The 24,148-nt window shown below is 39.2% G+C and overlaps 1 protein-coding gene across 1 annotated transcript in view; it reads left to right on the forward strand.

Moving 5' to 3' along the window:
- The first annotated feature begins 7,077 nt into the window (after positions 1-7,077).
- HEG1 (heart development protein with EGF like domains 1) overlaps positions 7,078-24,148 on the forward strand; it is a 65,956-nt gene continuing 48,885 nt past the window's right edge. Inside the window, exons 1-4 of the mRNA XM_044669160.1 lie at positions 7,078-7,189; positions 8,281-8,616; positions 16,051-16,242; positions 18,372-19,706. Of these exons, the coding sequence (XP_044525095.1) occupies positions 7,078-7,189; positions 8,281-8,616; positions 16,051-16,242; positions 18,372-19,706 (1,975 nt within the window). The remainder of the gene's footprint in view (positions 7,190-8,280; positions 8,617-16,050; positions 16,243-18,371; positions 19,707-24,148) is intronic.

Here is a 24,148-nt window from a genome sequence, read left to right on the forward strand (position 1 = left end):
AGAGAGAGAGAGAGAGAGAGAAAGAGAAAGAGAAAGAGAGAGAGGAGAGAGAGAAATCATTTCACTTGGCCCCTAGACAGAACTAGAAGCAGGGAGTAGTCATTAAAAAAGAGGCAATTTGATACTTGATATAAGAAAACTTTTTGCAACAATTTGTGCTATCCCAAAGTGCAGTGGGCTGCTTTGGAATGCAGTGGATTCCTCCTCACCAGTGGTCTTCTGGAGAAACTTAGATGACTGAGTAGGTTGTTACATGAGTTGGCCAATGTTGGTGATATGACTAACACATTAGGACAATACTCAAAGGTTTACAGAACAATTTTCCCATGATCATGTAGAACAGAGGTGTTTGTGTCATGAGTTTTTTTGTTAAGATGGTGAAGCCTATAGACCCCTTCCCAGAATCATATTTTTAAATATATAAAGTAAAATACATAGGATTTATAAATGAAATCAATTATAGTGAAAAAAGTTTTCAAAACATTAATAGTTCACAGACCGCCCCCCTCCCCAGATTAAGAACTCCTGACATGCAGGATATGGGTCAGGAATTAGGAAAATAAACTCTTGGATGGGGCCAGATGATGTTTTTCTAACACCGAGAAATCAAGAGACCCCTCTTCTCAGCTTATAGGTTCTAAGTGACATTCACTTAAGCTGTGCTCAGCCCTTTCAGCCCTAGGGAAGCCTGACCTCTAATTAGGAGGATTAAATTCCCTTTTCTAATAGATGCATTAAACAAATCCTCCACTTTTGTGTCTCAGGGATAATGGTAATTACATTAAAAGTTGTAGCTCAAAAATCCAAGTGGTTCCCCAAAGGGCAAATGAAGTAATACATATGTATTATGTAATGAAATAATTATGTAATAAAGTAATACCTATGAGGTATACCCTATGTATAATATGGAACATGCAATTGGGTATGATCCAGGTAGTTTATTCCTACACAGAAAGAAATGCTCAACATGGAAGAACCGTGGCACACATTAACAGTTTGAATATAATTCAGTAACTTAACTTTTCACAATGCTTGCAGTTAGTCATCTGGGACACTAATACTTAAACCTCACCAGGACATAAGGCAGTATTAATATCCTGGTGAGTTCCCATTATTTTGCGTCAGGAGCAGTGGCAGGATCTCCAGGATACTGGGTTAGAAAATCATTATCCTTCTCCACTTCTCACTGCAAGCACATGCTGTCACCTGCAGCTCAGAGGGCCCAGGCAGAAATTTTCTCCTCATTTTAAAAGATCCACTGAGTCATCAATTTTTCTGGATCAAAAACCACCTTAGGGCTCTTTGGTATTTCAAAATTTGAGACCTACAGCTTTGAATCATACATGACTGGAAGCCAGTTAATGGGGGGTAAAAAAGGAAAAATTGAATAAATTAAAATACATAGAAGAAAACAAAATGAAGTTCAGAGGGACAAAAGGTCAATTTTGTTACTACTTAGTTAATCTACATTTTAAAAAATGAATATGCAACAGAAATTTATTTCATATGTAATCCTCTTTTTTTGTTCTTTACATATGTTTGTGTTTGATATTATTATTAAATTCATAATAAAAACATTTCCAAAAAAATCTAATTACAGCATTTATGGAGTTGTGGTAAACTGTTGACATTATAATTTTTCCTTATCTGATTTCAGTTCTGGAAAGCTTCCATCAGGTATCTAACAGTTCAGAGTCAGAAGGGAGGACCACCACCATTGCAACCACTTCAGACTTCCTGACAAGGAGAAAAGAGAGGACATTCAGGTCTCTAACTAGCATCACTCCCTCCATGGAAGCCACCAAAGGAGCTAGCTCATCCACAGAAACATCCACCCCTTCCGCTTTGGTGCATTCTTCAACTTCTGTATTAGAGACAGCAGGACCAAATATCTTCTCCCAGGGGAGAAATCACACAAAACTGCCGTGGCCACATTTCTCCAGAGCATCCACTTATCCATCTCCTTCAAAAAAGTCTTCATGTAAGTATTTGCTGTAGTTACAGAATACACTCATTGTTTCTTTACACCTAATTCCTAAGATACCATTTAAGATAGTATTCAGAACCTCATGTTCTCCATGCAACTTTCTTGGATTACTCAAATCCTCAATAAGATTAATCTATATTATTAGCATTTTCTCCATTCACTTAAAAAAAACCCCACAACTCTTATCTTCTGTCTTTTATTCTCATTCTGATACAGAAGAATGGCAAGGGCTAGGCAACTGGGTTTAAGTAACTTGCCCAGGGTCACACAACTAGAATTGTGTTCGTAAGACCAGACTTGAGCCCAGATCCTCCCAACTCCAGGTCTGACTCTCCATCCACTGTGCTATCTACCTTTCCCTTCTCCATTACTTTTTTACTGAGTTAAACATGTTTTATCATTCAAAGCATATTTCCACATTAATTCATTTGTAAACCAAAATCCCAAATCATATACCCAATAAACAAGTGATAAATCATATGTTTTCATCAGCATTCCAACTCCCACAGTTCTTTCTCTGGAGGTGGAGGGCATTTTTTTTTTCATAAATCCTTCAGAATTGTCCTGATCCATTGTATTGCAGTTAGTAGCAAAGTCTATCACATTTGATCATTCCACAATATTGCTGTTATTATATACAATGTTTTCCTGGTTCTGCTTGTTTCACTCTGCATCAGTTCGTGTAGGTCTTTCCAGCTCTTTCTGAAATCTTCCTGTTCATCATTCATTACAGGACAATAGTATTCCATCACCATCATATACCACAATTTGTTCAGCCATACCCCAATTGAGGGACACCCCCTCAATTTCCAAGTTTTTTGCCACCACAAGGAGGCAGCTATGAATATTTTTGTACAAATAGGTCCTTTGGTATTTTTTTTATATCTTTGGGCTACAGACCTACTAGTTCTCCATCACTTTTCAAAGCCAAGCAATAGGACAATCAATCTAACCATAATTAGTAGCATTTGCCGATTTCCTAGGTATACATGCTTAGACTAAAATTTAACAATTTTCTCTTGCAAATCAATTTGAGTTGACTTCAGCAGACTTCAGTTATAAAGCAGTATTAAATGCAAAACAGTAATGTATGTCATTAAAAAACAAAACAAGATGAAAAAACCCTTACCTTCCATCTTAGAATTAATACTGTGTATTGGTTATAAGGCAGAAAAGTGGTAAGGGCTAGGCAATTAAAGGTAAGTGACTTGCCCAAGGTCACACAGCTAGGAAGTGTCTGGGGCCAGATTTGAACTTAGGATTTGGCTCTCAATTCATTGAGCCATATAGCTGCCCCTAGTATTGTTTTGATGTATATTTATTCTGATGCTTTCCCCTCATTTCTTTTAAACTAGATTAAAGATTTATAAAATTGGTTTTCATTTTTTTTAGGTTTTAGGAAACACTTAAGTCAGAGTGTCTTGAGCTGGGTGGGACTTTATTAACCACTGTTCTAATGTGAGTCCCATAGATGGCTGGGAGACAGGGTTATACTGGCAGGGTATTCAAGAACTGGGATTCAAACCCAGGTCTGTTTTGCTCCAGTGCCCTGGCCGTAGAGCCTGGGAGCTTGGATTTCTGTCAGCAAAGCGTTCCCTGAGTTACTCTGTGTAATGACTTTGTTTAAGCAGCAAGCTCCTCTTACACATAACTTGGACCCTGGTTCTGCTGCCTCTATTAAAGAGATAATTTTCTGATTCCTTCCAGTCACTCAACGAGCTTTTATTAGGTGCTTGCAATGAGCCAAATATTGTTTTAGGAGAATGTCTTTATACATTATTAATAAGTATCTCTTGGACTAGATGATGTCCAAGGATCTTTCCTGTACTCTGGTTGTTTGATTCCCTAATTTAAAAAACCAACCTTATTATGATTAAACTCTGCAAGGGAAGCCTTTGTTTATTAAGCTGTTCTTGGATTCTGCTTTGGTTCACAAACCCCGGGATCATAATTGCTGTTTGCCTTTAGCCCATTCATTTGGCCGGTTTAAAAATAATTTTTACTGCATATTCAGCCCAAATTCATAACTTCAGTGAATATTGCTCTAGATTTCACCTGCGCCTTTTGAGACTTAAAGAAACAAAACAGGGACAACTAGGTGGCTCAGTGACTAGAGAGACAGGCCTGGAAATGGAAGGTCTTGGGTTCAAATGTGTCTTCAGATAGTTCCTAGCTGTGTGACCTTGTGCAAGTCACTTATCCATAGCCCTTTCCATTCTTCTGCCTTGGAACCATACACAGTCTTGATTAGAAGACAAAAAGTAAGGTTTTTTAAAAAAAGAAACAAAACATAAAAAAACTCAGCACCGTGCAATTGGAACAGCCCTAGATTTGGAGGCAGAGGACCCAAACTTGAATCCTGGCTCTTTATAACTAGCATTTCTATTTCAATTTAAGGTTTATAAAGGGTTTTACAAATATTATCTAATTTTATTCTCATACCAACTCTGGAAAGTAGGTTCTCTTATTAGTCCCATTGACAGATGAGAAAACTGAGACAAATTGACAGTGGGCAAGTGACTTGATCAGGGTTACACAGCAAATAATTGTCTGAGACTGGATTTGAACTCAGGCCTTCTTGATTCTAGGTCCAGACTTCTAGCTGCATATAATACTTACCACTATATTTGACAAGTCACCCTACCTCCCTGGGTCTCAGTTTTCTCATCTGTGTAATAAAGGGGTTAGATTGCATGGCCTCTGCGGATTTCCCACCAGCTCTAAATCTGTTAAACTTTTAAAAATTAGTGTGATTCACAGACATTTCAACAGTTTGTTCCTGAGGTTTAGCTTTTCGAAGGGCCTCCCAATCACATTTTCATAATTTTTTTTGTGTGTAAAATGATGGAATACCTTCTATTTCTAAAACCTTTCCTGAAGGTGCCCTAAATTTGGTCACCCTACGGGAAGGGGTGGGAGGAAGGGAGAGAAAGAACATGAATCATGTAACCATGGAAAATTTTTCTTAATCAATTTAAAAAAAAAAGAAAATTTGGCCACAGTTATTGGTTATATTGGTGTCATCTAGAAATAGTCCAAGGCAGGTAGGTGGTGCAATGGATAGAACTCTGGATCAGGAGTCAAGAAGACCTGAGTCTAAATCCGGCTCAGATACTTACTAGCTGTGTGACCCTGGGTAAATAATTTAATCCCACTTGCCTCAGTTTCCTCATCTGTAAAATGAGTTGGAGAAGGAAATAGCAAACCACTCCAGTATCCTTCTCAGGAAAACCCCAAATGGGTTCATGGAAGAGTTGGAGTTGACTGAAATGACTGAATAACAAAAAATAGTGTAGACCTTTTTCTGGGCTGATAGACTATAAAGCAGTGATTCCCAAAGTGGGCGCCACTGCCCCCTGGTGGGTGCTGAAGTGATTCAGGTGAGCGGTGATGGCCACAGGTGCATTTATTTTTCCTATTAATTGCTATTAAAATTTTACAAAATTAATTTCCAGGGGTGCTAATTAATATTTTTTCTGGAAAGGGGGGGGCGGTAGGCCAAAAAAGTTTGGGAACCATTGCTCTAAAGGATCATAAGTGAGATAAGTTGGATTTTTTCCCAATAAAAAAGTCATCTTTTGCTCTTATGTTTTCCTACCATGAAGTTTGTCTTCTGGTATTTGTCCTGTTCAGCCTTTGCAGCTGATGGCAGCCAGTTTAACTTTTCCATTCCTTAAAAGCATGTAGTGCCTTTGGCATACCTGGAGACAGACTTTATGCATTCCTTCCTCCAAGCAGGGGTTCTTCTCTGGAGCATTTCTGATGGATGAGAATCCCATGAGCAGGCTCCTCCCCACCAACATCCTCACTTCACTCCAGCCCACACAATAGCCACTTATAATGGAGGCACACATATTTTGGCCAACAGTACAGTTTCCCTCTTGAGCTACCTTAGAAGTATTGAGCGAATGCTAACTGATCCTGGTGACTTATTCACATCCAGTTTGGCAGTCAGATCTAGAACATTCTGTGCAAGTTTATCATTTTGACCTCTCTGGTTCCAGAGATAGTTTGGAAATTGGAAGTTCTTTTCATTTTCCATAAAGAACCAAGAAAATATTTTTTAGTGTTTTGGTGCTCTCTTTCCAGCATCCTTGGGTCCCTGAATGTAATCTTTACAATGAAATTGTCAGGCAGTCTATAGCTTTGATAGAGTTAGTTTTAGTTTTTTAAATTAGCAAGCAGAATCAAACCCATAAGAATCTGTGTTTTTTTTTTAATCTTTTTTTTTTAAACCCTTGTACTTCGGTGTATTGTCTCAAAGGTGGAAGATTGGTAAGGGTGGGCAATGGGGGTCAAGTGACTTGCTCAAGGTCACACAGCTGGGAAGTGTCTGAGGCCGGGTTTGAACCTAGGACCTCCTGTCTCTAGGCCTGACTCTCACTCCACTGAGCTACCCAGCTGCCCCAAGAATCTGTGTTTTTATGGTGATATTACTCCTAGAAGGAACATCTTTCCAGCCACTCTCTCCATTACTCAACAAGCATTTTATTGAGTATCTATTATACTCTGACCTCAGACATTTATTAGCCGTGTGACTCTGGACAAGTCACTTAACCCTGTTTGCTTCGGTCATCTGTCAAATGGGCTGGAGAATACTATTCACTTTGGTATTTTTGTCAAGAAAACTTGAAATGTGGTCACAAACAGTCAAACACAACTGAAATGACTGAACAACAATAATTATGTCCTAGGCACTATATAAGAAGCTGGGGTTATAAATACAAAGAATGAAAATATCTTTGTTTCCTTATCTATAAAATGGGGATAATAAGAGCACTTACCTCTGGGGGTGTTGTGAGGAAATAATGAGATAATGTATGGAAAGAACTTTGCAAACTGTGACATTTTCTTCTTCTGTTTCAGCCTCTGAAATTAGAACAGAGTTAAGGAACTCGATTATTTCAAGTACTTTGGCCAGTCAGATAGATAGGACATTCATTCAAGATGTCCTAAGGACTCGTCAGTCTTCAACTAATAGAACTTGGTTGGTAAATGGAACAGAAAGTTCTACCAAGTATTCAGGAACGTCCAGCTCTTCAGTGTCAATCCATTCCTCATCTTCCTCTGGGGAAGCCACAAGAAAAAGTATGGAGACAAGGACTCTAAGTGATGCAGAAGTCATTGAGCCTTCAACAGACGATACATTTGAACGTGCTTCTTCCAGGACCTCGGCTCTGTCTTTACAAAATGATTCCTCAAGTGAGTGCCTAATTCACCATGTGTGATAAAGTCAAATCTAACAAGTGATATTTCGGTACTGGATGGGACAAGGTAGCTCCATGGGCGTACAGCTGCTTTATGTCAAAGGCAGCCCTTGAGCCCAAGACTTCTTGGGCCAGTCTTCTGTTCAGTATTGTGTATCTTTATGTGTCTCTGTTTGTGCATATGTATGTAATGTGTATGTATATATGCATATACCCAGACACATATACATATATATATTTTGTATATCTACATTTATACAGTCTTTCTATCTATCTATCTATCTATCTATCTATCTATCTATCTATCTATCTATCTATCTATCTATCCATCTATCCATCCATCCATCCATCTGTGTCTCTCCATCTCTCTGTCTATTATCTATTTATCCATCTAACTATTCATGTATCTCTCCATCTCTCTCTTTCTGCCTGTCTATCCACCCATCCATCCTTTCTATCTGTCTATATCTATCTATCTATCTATCTATCTATCTATCTATCTATCTATGTATCTATACATCTGTCCATCCATCCATCCATCCATCCATCCATCTGTGTCTGTCCATCTGTCTATCATCTATTTATCCATCTATCTATTCATGTATCTATCATCTCTCTCTGTCTGCCTGTCCATCCATCCATCCATCTCTCCTTTCTATCTATCTGTCTCTATCTGTCCATCTGTTTATCTAATCTCTCTCTCTTTCTCTCTCTCTCCTGTTCCCTCCCTCTTTCTCATATATATATATATATATATATATATATCCTATGAATTATGAAACAGTGAGGCATAGTAGATAGCAGGCTAATACTGGAGTCAGGCACACCAGGGTCTAAACCTTGCCTCTGACACATAATTGCTATGTGTCCATGAATGAGTCTTTAACCCTTCAATGTCCCAACCCAGGCAACTAAAATCATAAATAATAATAATATGTACCATTTATCTAGCTCTTTAAGCAAGTGCTACTCTTTCACAGATACAAACAGCATATACCCAAGTAGATTGATGTTCCTGAACAAGACCAAATGAGACATGCTAATTTTTGCAGGTAGGCTTGATCTTTTCCCTGTATTTTTTTGCAGCCTTTGAAGGAAGCCAGCAGCTGCCCTTTAGTGAGGCAGATGCTGGGAATGGCAATTCTAGGACTCAAACTGAAGCTGGACTCAATTTCGAGACTTTCACGAGAGATGGGAAGAACATATCCCATCAGTCCATGACCAACAAAAGAGCAGATGTGACTGAAAATTCCACTTCGTATGCTGAAATTGTGAACCCTTTGGTTCTGACCCAGCTCTCTGAGCAGTGGACAGGAAGTCAGCCAGAGCCCCATGACAGGCGTCTTTCTGAGCCTTCCACAGAATCTTTGTCAGTGTCTTCCTCAGAGATGTCGGATTCTTCATCACAGAGTCATCCTTCACGTGAGTTTTCATTTCCTCAAATTTGATTTTTCTCAGCTACATACTTAAAGAAGCCTGAGATTGTTTTATTTGAGATAACTCTGTTCTGTAAATTCTAGCTTTTTATATAAAATAAACCCATCAATCTATTTATTAAGCATGTATTGTTTGCCAGGCATTATGCCAGAAGCTGGGCAGCTAGGTGGTGCAGTGGATATAGCTCTGGGTTTGGAGGCAGGGAGCCTTATCTTTCTGAGTTCAAATCTGGCCTCAGACACTTTCTAGCTGTGTGACCCTGGCCAGGACATTTCACTTTGTTTACCTCAGTTTCCTCATCTGTAAAATGAACAGAGAAGGAAATGGCAAACCACTCTAGTATCTTTGCCAAGAAAACGCCAAATGGAGTCATAAAGAATTGGGCATGATTGAAACAAATGGACGGTGGTAACAAATGCAAGAAACTGGCTATAAAAATACTGATTCAATGCTCCCATTCAAATCCCTCCATTTTCAGAAGGCTTTTCTGAGTCATCCCAGCAGCTAGCCTTCTCTCTGATACTACTTTTCATCTATTCTGAATTTATCTTGTATGCATCTAAATATTTACATGTTGTCTACCAACTAGAATATAAGCTACCTGATGGCAGGAACTGATTTTTGTCTTTCTCTGTATCCTTAGTGCTTAGGTACCTGGTACAGAGTAAGCACTTAATTAATGCTTATTGGCTCATTAATTTAATGAAATGAGTCCCTGCCCATAAGGAGCATTCAGAGCTATTGGCTGATCATCTGGGTCTCTCCCTTGGCCAATGGTTCCCAACCAGTCCATGAAAATCCTCTGGTAAATACCATGCCTAGGAGGTCTCCAAGAAGGTTCTTCCTGCCAGGTCCTCTTGCTGCCATTCCCTTTCTGTCACAGTGTCCCCAACCTTGCTTGGTCAGGGCTATAATAATTAAAATTATGAGGCTGATAACTTAATAATTTTATTATTATTATAAATCAAAGTAATAGGAGTAGTAAAGAGAGGAAAAGGTAAGAAAGAGGTAGAGAAGTATCTAGCTTACTAATCTATTGGCTGCCATGATGGATTGAAGCCAAACACTGAAAAGGGTCCCCTCCAGCCTCCACACTACAGCCAGAAGACCCCAAAGACCTCCTGGTCTCCACTTATAAGTTCTTTTCTCCACCCACTCACTCTCACACATCACATCTCAGGAACCAACAATAGTTTCTTAATTTTCCTGGGCCGCCCAGGGGGCAGTGCCTGTGGAATCAGTGTCCTGTCTCCTTGGTTCTTTGGTTCTTTAACTTCCTTTCTCTGAGGCTCGTCTATACCTGAATTTACTCAGTGGACTTTGGCCTCCAGGTCACTGAGAGATGATGTTAAAAAAGGCAACATAATGGAGAAATTCTCTTTCAACAAGGCCTTCATAATGGGTGCTACTCCCTACCTGAAGCCCCTTCCCTTTGTGATCTCAGGGCTTCAGGGTGGTGAAGAAGCAGCCTTTGGTGCAGCTAGGTGGCACAGTAGATTGAGTGCCAGGCCTGGAGTTGGGAGGATTTAGTTTCAAATCTGGCCTTAGATGCTTCCTAACTGTGTGACCCTCTTTGCCTAGTGTTATGTTCAAACCCTGGGAATGTGGGTCTCACCTTGACTGACAAGGGAGACAGTTAGAGACATTGGAATGTTCCCAGATGCTGTGCGACAGGGGCAAAAGTTGGTTGGCCTGAGAGTATAAATACCCCAACAGCCATCTGGAAGAGGCCTTTGACTTTTGATCTTTGGGTCTTAGTCCTTGACCACTGATCTGTGGGTCTCTGACCGTTGGTCATTGGTTCTCTCTGAATCTCCCTAGATCTTTAGGCATCTGAATCATCATAGCTATTTAGATCTCTGGACCCGAGTGGTGACCGGGAGGAGGGAGGTAAAAGAAGAGGATGGATTTTCTTAAGGGTGGTTACTTCCTGAAGGCTGTGAAGGCTCACACATCACAAACTGATAATAGGAAGCTGAGAGAGAAATCATCAATTCATCTGCATCCAGCAGGGCAGAATCTCTCTGGTTTGGCAGTGGCCAAGCTGAATCAGAAGGGTTGTAAAGAACAAGAGCTCCAGCTTTATAAATCAATAAGCCTCCAGTCCTGAGGGATTATAGCCTATAGATAATAGTTTGACAGGGTCTCCAATCCCCAATCCATATCCTGAAAATCCTTTCTCTAATTAAGATCAAAGATAAATATTTAATAAGTACCTTCCTGAGTGGTCATTATATCACGACCCTTTGGGAGGGATCAAACGCAGTCAGATGAACAACGTGATCCAAGGCTAATCAGAGCCCAGTACTAATAATTGATCCAACCCAGGCGGGACCTGAAGGGTTACCCATCCACCTGACCAGTTAGGGTCCTACCAGGGCACTATTATTTAGAAAAGGGAATTATACCATCAAGCAAAGGTGACTGAGTTGGTGTTCCCCAGTCACCAGCAACCTAGGGGAATACAAAGACACAGCTTCCCTTACCAGTATCCATATATCCCCTAGGAGTATAGTAGTACCCCTTATTTCTTTGTAACACTAGTCCTTGTCCTTATGTCTTAGAGTTGTTACTAAGAAGTCAAGACTTAAAAAGTATAGTCACACTTAGCAAAAAAATTTGAAGACTTCTAACTTTTTCTTAAGAAATACTCTTATTATCAACTCTTGGCATCTTTTTTTCCTCTTCCTTTTCTTTCTTGCTTTTTTTTTTAATTTTCCTTTTCATTGTATGGCAACTAAAATGACTTTTCTTAGCATGCAAATAAGTATAAATTGGAGCACAGTGGTTAGAGACTGGGCATGTAATCTCACTGGTTTAGGGAACCCCCAGGTGTGGAAGTCCCTCTCTCAACGTAAGTTGGCTCCTTTTTTGCACACTTATAGTCTCAGAGAATTGCGTAGAGCCTTGAGAAGTTAAGTAACTTGCAAAAAAGCCAGAGTTCACAGAGACAAGATTCAAACCTAGATTTTCTGCACCCTTTACTACGTTGTCTTCAAGGATGGTTTCATTCGTTGTATTTGTGTCTCTAGGCTCTAACCCAGTGCTGGGCACATAGTAGGTCCTTAGGAAATGCTAGCATGTGGATTGGTGATGGATCGAAACTGACTTTACCAGGGGTTAGCTCAGAGCTCTCTCACATACCGACTCACTCTGCATGCCCATTCTGGCCCTTTTGGGGAAGAAGTTTCTGACCCACAGCTTCTGCTTCAGGTCAAAGCTTCCTCCTTGGCAGACTCCTAAACCTGGAGCTGGCAGTTCCCTTGGCTTCTGCCCAGCAGTCCACAGTCAGCTCTCAGCTCCCTGCACCCTTGTTCTGTGCCTGCAGGAATCTGCTGAGTATTTGCTTTCTCCTTCTTGGGCTTTTTTCACGGACCTCCTTCTGGTCAGCTAGTTGGCATTGAAGCTACCCTTCAACCTGATTCAATCATTCTCTTTTGTGGTCTTCAAGTGTCTCCAAAATAGCTTTTATGGGTCTCTTTTCACACCCCTACTCTCTCTCTCTCTCTCTCCCTGTCCTCCCTTCCAGCTCCAGGATCCCATGAAGCTGCCCCAGCTATCAATTTTAACTCATCACGAAATCAGGGCAGCAGTTGTCAAAGTGTGACTTGTGGCTCCCTGGAGGTCCCCAAGACCATTTCAGGGAATCTAGCAATTTCCATAGAAATGCTAAGACAGTCAATATCAATGGATATAACCCACTTAAATGAAAGCTCTTTGGGGAGAAGAGTCCTCAGTAATTTTTAAGAGTATAAAGGGATTCTGAGACCAAAAATTTTGAGCACTGCTGAATTAGGATATCCAGTCTCCACCTTTAGAGGCAGGTTAGTGTAGGAGAGAAAGAGCCAGTCTTGAAGGGGGCAACCAAGTGGTCCTGTGGATGGAGAGCCAGGCCTAGCAATGGGAGGTCCAGAGTTCAAATTTGACCTCTACACTTCCCAGCTGTGTGACCCTGGGTAAGTCATTTAACCCCATTTGCCTAGCCTTTACTGCTCTTCTGCCTTGGAACCAATACACAGTATTGATTCTAAGATTGAAGGTGAGAGTTAAAAACAAAAACAAAAAACACCACCACAAAACAACCCTGGTGTCAGGAAGATTTGAGTTTAAATCTCAGCCTAGGCAGTTTGATGGATAGAGTGTTGGACCTAAAGTCAGGAAGGCCTGAGCTCATATTCTGCCTTAGATTCCTGTTAGCTGTGGGGGCCACTTAGATCTTGGGCAGGTCTGCCTCAGTTCTCTTACTCTTAAAATAAGAAAAATAATTATACTTATGGAGTATAATAATATATTATCATACTATATTAATTAATCTTCTATTTATATTGTTACACATATAATATTTATTATATTATTTTATTATAGTAATTACAATTAATCGAATAGTTAAAACAACCTGTCAGAGGTATTGTAAGGATCAAATGAAATAAGGTACTTTGTAAACCATCAGATACTACATTCGCTATTAGTATTGACTCTTATCCATATTAGCTGGTGACCTTGGGTGAGAATTTTGTTTTCCACTGAACAATATAATCAGTCAGTCCATCGACAAGCATGATTAAGTGCCTTCCAGGCGTTGTGTAAGGCACCAGGGAGAAAAAGATAGTAATATTTTATATAATTTAACTAGGCAGCCCTGACCTTCTTCAGTTGGAAAATGCCTTTAATATGATAAATCTGTCTTTGTAATTTTCAGTTGAATGGCCACCATTTATTTAGACATAAATATTGGAAACTAAAAGTCCATATTTATATTTATAATATTGTATTGGTATATAGATATGAATAAATATGGCACGTATTTATATATAATATACTATTTATAATAAAAGGAATGACATAATAAAAGTAGAATTTATAAAAAATAGTATAGGATATAAATACCATTTCAAACTGTACAGTCCTAAAAGTTGTATTTATAAAATTTATATTTTCTTATATACCTATCTTGTAGATATAAAATATGTAAGTATATATTTTATTACATATCTATTTATAAAAATTAATGTATTAAAAATTAAAAAAAAACAATCCTGAGGGACATATGAGAAAGAATGCTATCCATATCCAGAGAAAGAACTGTGGGAGTAGAAATGCAGAAGAAAAACATATGATCAATCATGTGGTTTGATGGGGATATGACTGGGGTTTTGATGTTAAAAATCAATCTACTGCAACTATAAATAATATTGGAAACAGGTTTTGAACAATGATACATGTAAAACCCATGGAATTGCTTGTCAACTCAGGGAGTGAGGAGGGAAGAGGGGAGGGAAGAATGTGAATCATGTAACCATGAGAAAATATACTTAATTAATTAATTAAAAATTAAAATTAAAATTAAAAAGTACAATAAAATGGTCTTTTAAACTGTTCAATCCTGGTAGTTCTATTTATAAAATTTACATTTTATTATGTGTCTATGAAGATATAGACTAAGCATATAATTTATTATACATCTATTTGTAAAAAATAGTGCATTCGCATTTTTAAATCATGTCTGATAAAAATGTCATTTCAAATGGTAAAATCCCAAAAGTTCTATTTATAAAATTTATATTTTATTATCTATTTTGTAGCTATATAATGCATATTATATATCTATTTATTAAAAATAGTGTATTAAAAAACAAAAACATTCATGTGTAATAAAAATAACATTTCAAACTACAATTATCGGAGGTTCCTAATTGACAAAAATCCATAGGATTTTACTTGTAGGACCTCCTGCTTTCTGTGCCCCATCTCTTTTTGGCATCTCTGTTTTCTGTACTGTTATTCCTAAGTGTATCCACACCTCTTAGTGCCCAATCCAACACTACTCTATGACTAAGTTACAGAGCAGGTACTGACCTGCATTGATAAAAGGGAGTTTCCTCACTAGGAGTTCCTTAGACCAGTGAAATCTCAGCTCCAGAGCTGTGACTGCAGTCCATGCCCACCAAAGGAAGCCTGTCTTTATATTTGACAATCTTCCTCTTTCTGGACACAGTGACAACTATACAATATTTGTTTACATCATTTCTGAGCCCTCAATTCCTATACAGACCACTCAAACAAAAGCACCTTTGGCATAAAGAATTCCTAGTCAAGTACCCATTTTTTGCCAAAATATTCAAGCAAATGTTTGAGGAGATGATTTCAAAAAATTTCCAACCCCACTAGGAGGTGACTTTCCTTCCTTTTCTGCATAAATTGCGCCTCCATACTGGAGTGTTAGTATTTCTTTCTTTTTGTTATTTTTTTCCCCAATTACATGTAAAAATTTCAAGTTCCAAATTTTCTCCCTCCCTTCCTTCCCTCTCCCCTTCCTGAGATGGCAAGCAATTTGATACTGGTTATACATATGCAGTCATTTGAAATATATTTCCATATTAGTCATGTTGTGAAGAAAACAGATCAAAATTTTTAAAAAATAGAAAAAGCTTTGATTTGTATTTGATTTGCATGCAACTGATTTTCATCACTTCTTTCTCCAGATGTGGATAGCCATTTTTCATAAGTCCTTCTAAATTGTCTTGGATAATTGTATTGCTGAGAATAGCTAAGCCATTTACTATTGTACTATAGTGCTGTTAGTGTGTATACTGTTTTTCTGGTTCTGCCCACTTCACTTTGCATCAGTTCATATAAGTTTTCCCAACATTTTTCTGACAGCATCTTGTTCGTTGTTTCTTATAGCACAATAGTATTCCATCTCAATCATATGCCATAACTTGTTTAGCCATTCCCCAGTTGATGAATATCTCTTCAATTTCCAGTTCTTTTCCACCACAAAAAGAATCAAAAAAATATTTTTTGTACATATATATAGGTCCTTTTTCTTTTTCTTTGATCACTTTGGTATAAAGACTAAGTAATGGTATTGCTTGGTCAAAGGATATGTACAATTTTATAGCCCATTAGATATAATTATAAATCACTCTCCAGAATGGTAGGATCAGTTTATAAGTCTACCAGGTAGCGTCCCAATTAGAAACACTAAATTTTGATCAGAGGTCCATGAAATTAATATACAATTTTTTCCCATGCAAATTCATAGATACCCTGTAATCTATCCACAGTTCCCTTAGAGATCCATGGACTCTGCTTAAGAGCCCTAATCTAATTCAACCCAAAGATTTGGGATCTATAAACCTGTTAACTTTAAAAGTTTTAATCGCCGATTTCTCCTTTGTAGTTAAAAAGTTCATTTTGATTTTCCTCATAGCTACCCTTCAATGGAAACCCTTTGAAAAGGCTTAGAACTCCCCTGACAAAGGTATTCGTTGCCTGCTTTCAGAGTCAGATACTGTTATCTCCTAAATTGATCTCACTCCTCTTTGATTCCCATTCCAGACACCGAAGGCAGCCATGAGCTGGGGATAAGTCCAGGTTCAGAAGAAAGTACTTCCAGTTTTCTTCATCCCAGTCCAGACACCTCAGCTACTTCATCCAGGAATGGAGAGAGGACACTGCGATCTCTTGCCAACAGCAGCCTGCCTTCTGGGGGAGGGGAGCATTCCACAATGTTTCCCCATGGCACAGAGGGTACCACTCCTCACATGGGAGTCATGGACACCACAGGCTTGGTTTCAGCTTCATCAGATGCACTGCCGCCTCAAAGAGGTATAGTCTTTTCTCCAGGACCATTGCCTTCACATTTCTCTGAATATAAATGCAATATATTTATTATTTTTAGAATAAATGTACAGAATATATAAATAATATAAATAAGAGAGATTAAATATAAATGTATTTATATTTATTAATAATATTCTATGAATACATTAAATACAAAACTTTAATGTTTGGAAACACTTTTACCTATTTTATTTCATTTCGATCTTTACAACAATACTCTGAGATAGGTACTGTTACTGTTCCCATTTTACAGATGAGGCAACTGAGGTGGAGAAGTAAAAAAATTTGTCCAGAGTCATGCAAGTAGGAAAGGTTAATGGTGGATTCATACTCAGGTTTTTCTGTCTCAAGCTAGTTTTTGATCCAGGAAGAATCTTGTAAGTTTTGTATGAATAACCTCTCATAGTATACCCAGCCTAATGGTGATGGTGATGTGATCTCAAGAATTTATGTCATGACAACGATAACTTGAACCTTCAGCTTTCAGATTTTTTTTTAGACCTTTACTTTCCATCTTAGAATCAATACTATATATTGACTCTAAGGCAGAAAAGGGGGGTAAGGGAAAGGCAAATGGGATTAAGTGACTTACTCAGGGACACACAACTAAGAAGTGTCTGAGGCCATATTTGAACCCAGGACCTCCATATCCAGGTCTGGCTTTCTATTTTCTTATGTCTCTTCAAGATTTTCATGATTGGTGAGTATGTTTCCTCTCCATTTGTCTGATCGAAACTAAGGTCAGATCTTTAGAGGTAGAAAGGACCTCAGAGGCTTTTGAGACCAAACCTCTCATTTTTCAAATGAGGAAACATGTACAGAATAGTCAAATGAGTTGCCCAGGGTCACACAGATAGTAAGTCTTTGAACTGGGACTTGAAACTTGGCCTTCCTAGCCCCAGGTCTGGTGCCCCCTAGACCAACCTGCAATACTCCTAAGTATAGCTTGGATCAGATTAAAATTTAATTGGGAAATATTAAATGAATAAAAATATAATACAACTTAGATAATTTTAATATGTGGTTTTTCTAAGTCAATATATGACCTGAAGAAATCCTTATGGCTGTTTTAGTAGCTACAGTTGCTCTAGATGAAGCCACCCCTAGGTGACATCTGCCAAGAATCCTACAATCCTAAAGGACACTAGCCCTCTTGCTCAAGAATTGTGTCTTAGGACCAGTTTTATCAGTTGAGAAATAAACCGAGGCATATCCAGGGGAAGTAGGGACAGTTGTCTTTTCTGTTAGGACATGATTTTTAAAATATGTAATATCCATTCATGTACCCTTGGCCTAAAAGGAAAAGCTGCCTAGGAAAAGAAATTGGCCCTTGGTGCTTCTTTGTAAGGACCTGGCTCTGATTCTTTGTTATCATCATTTATTCTGCTACCTTCACAGTTTAGGAAAGAAGAAATCAGAATTGAAAACCAGAGGAGAGAAGAAAGATGGCTAGTGTGGGCATTCTTTTGCCTTGCCCAGCTGACTCTGGTTCAAAGAGTTTTGACAGTCATTAGTGATTAATTCACCAAAGAAAAATGTTGAGCCTCAACTGACTGTCATTTATCAAATATATTTTTCTGATTGTCATATCATGTATTTCATGAAATCATACATTTAGAGCTGGAGGATCTATCACCCCTACATCACCCAACACCATCAGCCACCCAACATCAGCCTTCTCAGTAGCAGGGATTATAGGCATGTGTCACCAAACCCAGTACCAGTCCTTTCTTTTAGAGGAAATGAGGCACAAAGAAGTTAAATAATTTGCCTAGAGTCACATGCCTAGTATCTGAGAAAGGATTTAAATCCGATTTCTCTCATGGCTCTAAGTCCAATTTTTTTGTATCATTTGTTTTTCTCTCACTTTTACTTCCAAATACATATTTTACTGTCCTCTACCCACTGAGCTATTCCTGATGGAAAAAAAAAATGAAAAAAAAATCACAGAAACCAAGTATGACAATGTATTCAGCATTCTGTATATACCTCTCCCCCTTCATTTCTACAAAGAAGAGAGAGAGGTACATTTTCTCAACTTGGGTGGTGATATTTTAAAATCATGGAAGTTCTGACTTGTTTGGTTGACCTAATCTTGATTCTTACTGTTTTAGCCACTGGAAGTAACCATGGACCAATGGGCAGCACAAATATAGGAAAAAGGATATCTGGCTACCATACAGACAGCACATATATTTCATCAACCTTCACCAAAATAAAAGACAGAACATTATTGTCCATTACAAATAACAGCACATCTCCAGACATCACTAAAACCTCAACCTCCTATAATGGAACCTCCAGCTCCTCAGTTATAGCACATTCTTCTTCATCTTCTTCTGCCCTGACCAAAGGAACCAATATATCATCAAGTGAAGGGGAATTTATCTTTCCTTCCACTGAACCATTGGTTGTGAGTTCTGATTTGCCAGCATTCACCTCTACAGTCAGTGTTCCTCCTAACACATTGGTATTTCAAACCTCAGAATCTGTGTCCACCGATGACTCTTCTTCATCTTCATCATTGCCACCCTTGCCATCACCATCCATGTCACAGCTAAGTCAACCAATTTCTTCAACTCCATGGCCAACATTGGCATCGTCCCCACTCTTGTTTTCCATGGCTGAATCCTCTAAACCCTTGACTTCCTCAGTGTCACCTTTATCGACTTCTTTGGCAGAATCCACCCCATCTCCAGCTTTATTCCTACAGTCATCTTTACCGCACTTGACTTCTACCTCAATCCTCCCCAGTGGTGATCCCCAGACAAGAGAGTCCTCTGTAACCTCAACTGATACACTGACAGATGTATTCACCACTGTCCTTCAAGGCAGCTCATCCACAGATCAAAAAAATCAGGGTGTCCCCTACCAGGAGAAAACAAGTATGGGGTCAAACTTACCACCCCCAAGTCTTCCACCAACAGAATCAACCAAAGTACTAGGTAATAATTCTACATCCAAGGCCCCTTTGCCCCCAGTCCCAACAGAGCCTTTCAGAGAGCCAACCCTCCTGGCCACCAGAACCAATGCAGTCCAACCATCACCAGTGATGACAACCACAAGTCATGCAACCACTCAGCCTTCAACAGTTCCAACTCCAACGAGTCTTCTTACAACTGTGAAAGCGACAACTGAGAAAACCATTCTGCCCATCGGACCTAGGACCATAATGCCCCTGAGAACCACTGAAGGTCCTTCCACCACTAGGGTCAGCAGAATGGAGACAGAGGCCACTAAATCAGTCCCCACCACTGGCATAGCCACATCTGTGCAAGAACGAAGCTCAAGAATGGGAGGTCAAAAAGAGACCACTCCTGCTCTCCATTTTCCTGTGGTATCATCTCCTTCTCCCCAGACTACCAAGGCTTCTACTTCTACACCCTCGACTCTCAAGTCAACCACTGTAGTCCCACTGAGACCAATGATGACATTGCCTCCAACGACAGGTAAAATTCACCCTCAGGCAGCAGGGGACTAGCAAGTATACAGCTGGTACATGTTCTTTGCTTGGTCTTAGGTACATTGGAAATGCAGAGGTTTTACGATCTCTAAGACTGACATTTATGAGCCCATCTATCTGTATTTTTTAGCACTGACTTATATACGTCTACTAGGGCTATATAAATCAAATTGGGATTTTTTTTGGAGGAGTCATCGAATTGTTAATTCATTTAATTTCAGAGATCAATTTGGTGGTGAGCTCTTTATAAAGATTTTCTTGGGGAGTGATTGTTGGCAATTTTCTCTCTTAGCAAAATGAAATGTAGCAATAGGTTCTAAAATTTTTTACATATATAGAAGAATTAAGTATGAAAGTAGAAAGTCAAGAAAGATCATCCCAGTTATCTATTTTTCTCAGGGCATCAGCTCCTTCCTTCAGACTACAAAGACTTTTTCTACTACATCATTGGCTCACTGTTAACTAATTCAATTATTCCATTCCCCACAAAGTAATTGAATTTATAATGCTAGAATTTGCAAGTCAAAAGTGAAAGATGAAGGCAGATAAATTCACTGATTTAGAGTTATCAGGAACTTTAGGGACCCTTGAATCCAATCTCTTTATTTGAAAGAGAGTTCTTCCATTTCCCATGACTGTGACCCATCTGTGATCCCGGCAATGTATAAAATCATATACTAAGCAGAGGGGGTTTCAATCTTTAGTGGTGGAAGATACAGCCACACTGTTGAAATGATGGTTGCTTGAAGTATGCTGTAGGAGATCAAAATTATCTCCTGTTCATAGGGCCATAGGGATCATAGAGTTAGAACTGAAAAGACATCAGAGGTCATTGGGTCCTATCTCCTCGTTTTATATTTGAGGAAACTAAGATCCAGAGAGAGTAAGAAACCAAGGTCACACAGCCAGTAAGTGGCAAAGCTAGGATTTGAACCCAGGTCTGACTCCAAAATCCAGTATTCTTTCTATTGAAAATTATTTATTTAAAAAAAAACCCTTATCTTTTTTCTTGAGTTGATACTATTATATTGATACTTGAATTGATACTTTCTTGAATTGATACTAAATATCAATTCCAAGGCAGAAGAGAGGTAAGGGCTAGGGAATTGGGGTTAAGTAACTTCCTCAGGGTCAGGAAGTATTTGAGGCAATATTTGAACTCATGACTTCCCATCTCTCAGCCTCATTCTCTGTCTGCTGAGCCACCTAGCTGCCACCCCACCTGATTTTAACTAGCTACCAAACAAGTCACTTAATCTCTCAGTGACCCAGACAGCTTTGTAAGTTGATCTACATGGGCAGAGGGAGTTTCTTTACCTTGGAGCAGATGCGCTGTTAAATGCTTAACAACTGGCCCTTCATGCCAGAAAACCTGTAGCCATGTGCTTTTAATTGGTATTATTAATGTTTAATTGGCATTTTAAACATTCTTATATTCACTTTCTTAAATCTGGACAATCATAAAAAAAATTCAGCTCTGACATATGGCATTTGCTGATTTTCAAAGTATGAATGCCCACACTGAAAATTTAACAATTGCTTCCTACAAGCTTGTAGAAGGTGACTCCTTCACACCCCTTTTGGGGAACCTCCCTCTACTGATGAAATACAGGGCTAGACCAAAATGACAAAGAAAGGTATGTAACCTGTGGATCCGTCGACTAATAAGAAAGGGCACATAATCAATAAATAGGGGATGAACTAACTTTGTTTTGTACAATGACCATTTAATTACTTAAGGCTATTTTGCAGAAAGTTTGAAACTAATATTGTATTCCATTTGATTCAATTCACTAGATATTTATTAAGAACTGACTAGGTTCAAGGCACTGTGCTTGGTCCTGAGCATTTGCTGTTTTGTCCATGAATTTCATGGCTTTTGGACCCTCCTGGTGTGGAATCTTCATCCGTAAAATGAAGGGGTTGGCAGTGATCTCAGAATTCCCTTCAAGTTCTAAAGCCTTTGATTCAGGTCTTCTGGTTTCCAAAGTTAGCTCTCTGCCCACCCTTCTCTATACCATGCTGCCTTGCAGGGAATTTACAGTCTTCTGGGCTGGCTCTGCAGTTAGAAGCAATAGAAAGCTAATTATATTATTTTTTATTGAGAAAGAACAAGAGAGGTAGATTGGCACTGTTTCTGAGGTCATGCCTTGACTTGGTTTACCAAGCTGTTTCATCAGGAAAGGACAAATTCACAGTAAATAAGTAAAATGACAATTTAAGATTTTTTTTTTGGATGAGGAGAGAGGAGGGAAGTTGAAAGAGAAATCCTCTGTAATGACTAAATTAGGGAGTGGAGCTGCCCTGACAACTGATGATGCTTGATGGATCAGTCATCTGGAAGTCTGACTTACTCTATTAGGGGCTTGCAGCTGTTGCCACACCTCACTAATAATGGGCATTTTCAGCAGAGAGTAGGATGTGGCATCCCACTCTATGATTTTTCTCCATGCTCCCGCCCAACCCCCATCATACCAGATGGTGTGGGTAGAGGGCAATATAGTTACTGATAAGGGCCCCAATAAAGGGAAGGCATGCGTTGAGAGAAAAGGATGAACTGTTGCAGGTTATAGTTCTTTTCCTTCCTCCAAATTTCCCTACTTCTGTTGAGAATGCCAACATCTTTCTATATCCTTCTACTTACTCAGGTTCAAAACTCCAGAGCTATTCTTAACACTTCCTTCTCCCTCTTCTTCTCTTCCCATAGCCCACTATTTGCACAGTCATTTTGATTTTCACCTTCACTCTCATGATTGCTACCCAAGTTCAGGTCTTCATCATCCCCATCCTCCATCCCCATATTCCACTAGTTGCAAAGTCTTTTTGATTCCTTTTCTAAATCTTTTTCATCCATTCTCCTCACTCCCATGTTTGCCAACCCAAGTTCAGGTCTTCATCAGCTTCCTCCATCCCCATATTTCTCTAGTTGCAAAGTCTTTTTGATTCCTTTTCTAAATCTTTTTCATTCATCTTTTCTCCTTACTCCCATGATTGACACTCTAGTTCAGGTCTTCACCAACTGGAGTATTGTAGCAGGCTCCCAATTGGCTTCCCTGCCTCAGGCTTCTCTTTTCTCCAATCCTTGATCCATAAAGCTGTGAAATCTTTCTAAGAAGCTATGACTGTCCTCTAAATACGTATGCTACTCGCTATTTTTATTCTAGTGGATAAAATATGCCCCTCAACCTAGTATTTAAGGCTTCCCACAATCAGGATTCAATATGCCTTTTTAGTTTTGTTTCACATTATTCTCTTTCATGGATGGTAGTCTCTAACCAAACTGGACTACTAACTCTTCTATGAATTCAGTATTTTATTTCCCACCTGTCGGCATTTTCACAAGTGGCCTTCCCCCCTATCCCTTATGCCTGGAGTCTGTTCTCTTCTCCCTATCTGTCTCATAATTCTTCCTCTTCCCCCGAGGCTCAGCTTAGGTGTTAGGGAGACACTGGCACAGGACCATCCAGTGTGGTGTGCCCACATTAAGGAAGACATTGTGCTCTATGAGTAAAGTAGAATTGATATAGCTCAAAAGAAATGTGAAATCAGAAAATTTAGAGACATCTCCATCCCTTATATTCACTGGGGCTATTTGTGCCCAATCTGTGGTAGATCCACATGGGCTTGTATTTGTCTGATCAGCCACAGTTAAACACCTGGTTCATTGATCCCAACATAGTGATGTCATTTTGGTCCTCTTCAAGTACAAAGGACAACAACTGACCAACCAAACAACAAACCCGCCTCCATCACAGAGTGTCCATCAAAGGTTATCTTCTTCTGTATCTTCCCAATGGCTAACACAGTTTCTAGTACTGTAAAGGGGAAAATTATGGTTTGATTGGACTGAATATTAAAAGGTTTGGTTGCCAGGAATAATAAATATCAGTTTCAAAATGATTTTTTTTTTAAACCCTTACCTTCCGTCTTGGAGTCAATACAGTTTATTGGCTCCAAAGCAAAAGAGTGGTAAGGGTAGGTAATGGGGGTTAAGTGACTTGCCCAGGGTCACACAGCTGGGAAGTGTCTGAGGCCAGATTCAAACCTAGGACCTCCTATCTCTAGGCCTGGCTCTCAATCCACTGAGCTACCCAGATGCCCCCTCAAAATGATTTTTTTAGTGGTTTATTTATAAAATAAAGGAGAGAGTGAAAGTAGAGAAAATCAGAGAGAGGATAGGGTAAGATAACTAGTCTAACACACTAAGTAATTTGTTCTGGCCCCTGGCTCAACCCACTCAGGGATATAAGTTCTCAGTCAGAGAAACCTCAGCCTTGAGCCTAAGGCCGAAGGCCCTTCAGAACCATCCAAGAAAGAATGAGTCTTTTTTCACTCACTATGTGGCAGTTCAAAGGAAGAGATTAAGAATAGTATCACCAAGGTGTCAGGTCCAGTAAGCAGCCATCTCCAACTCGAACTCCAGCTCCA

Source organism: Gracilinanus agilis, chromosome 3 (genome assembly GCF_016433145.1).
Source record: "Gracilinanus agilis isolate LMUSP501 chromosome 3, AgileGrace, whole genome shotgun sequence".
Classification (NCBI taxonomy): domain Eukaryota; kingdom Metazoa; phylum Chordata; class Mammalia; order Didelphimorphia; family Didelphidae; genus Gracilinanus; species Gracilinanus agilis.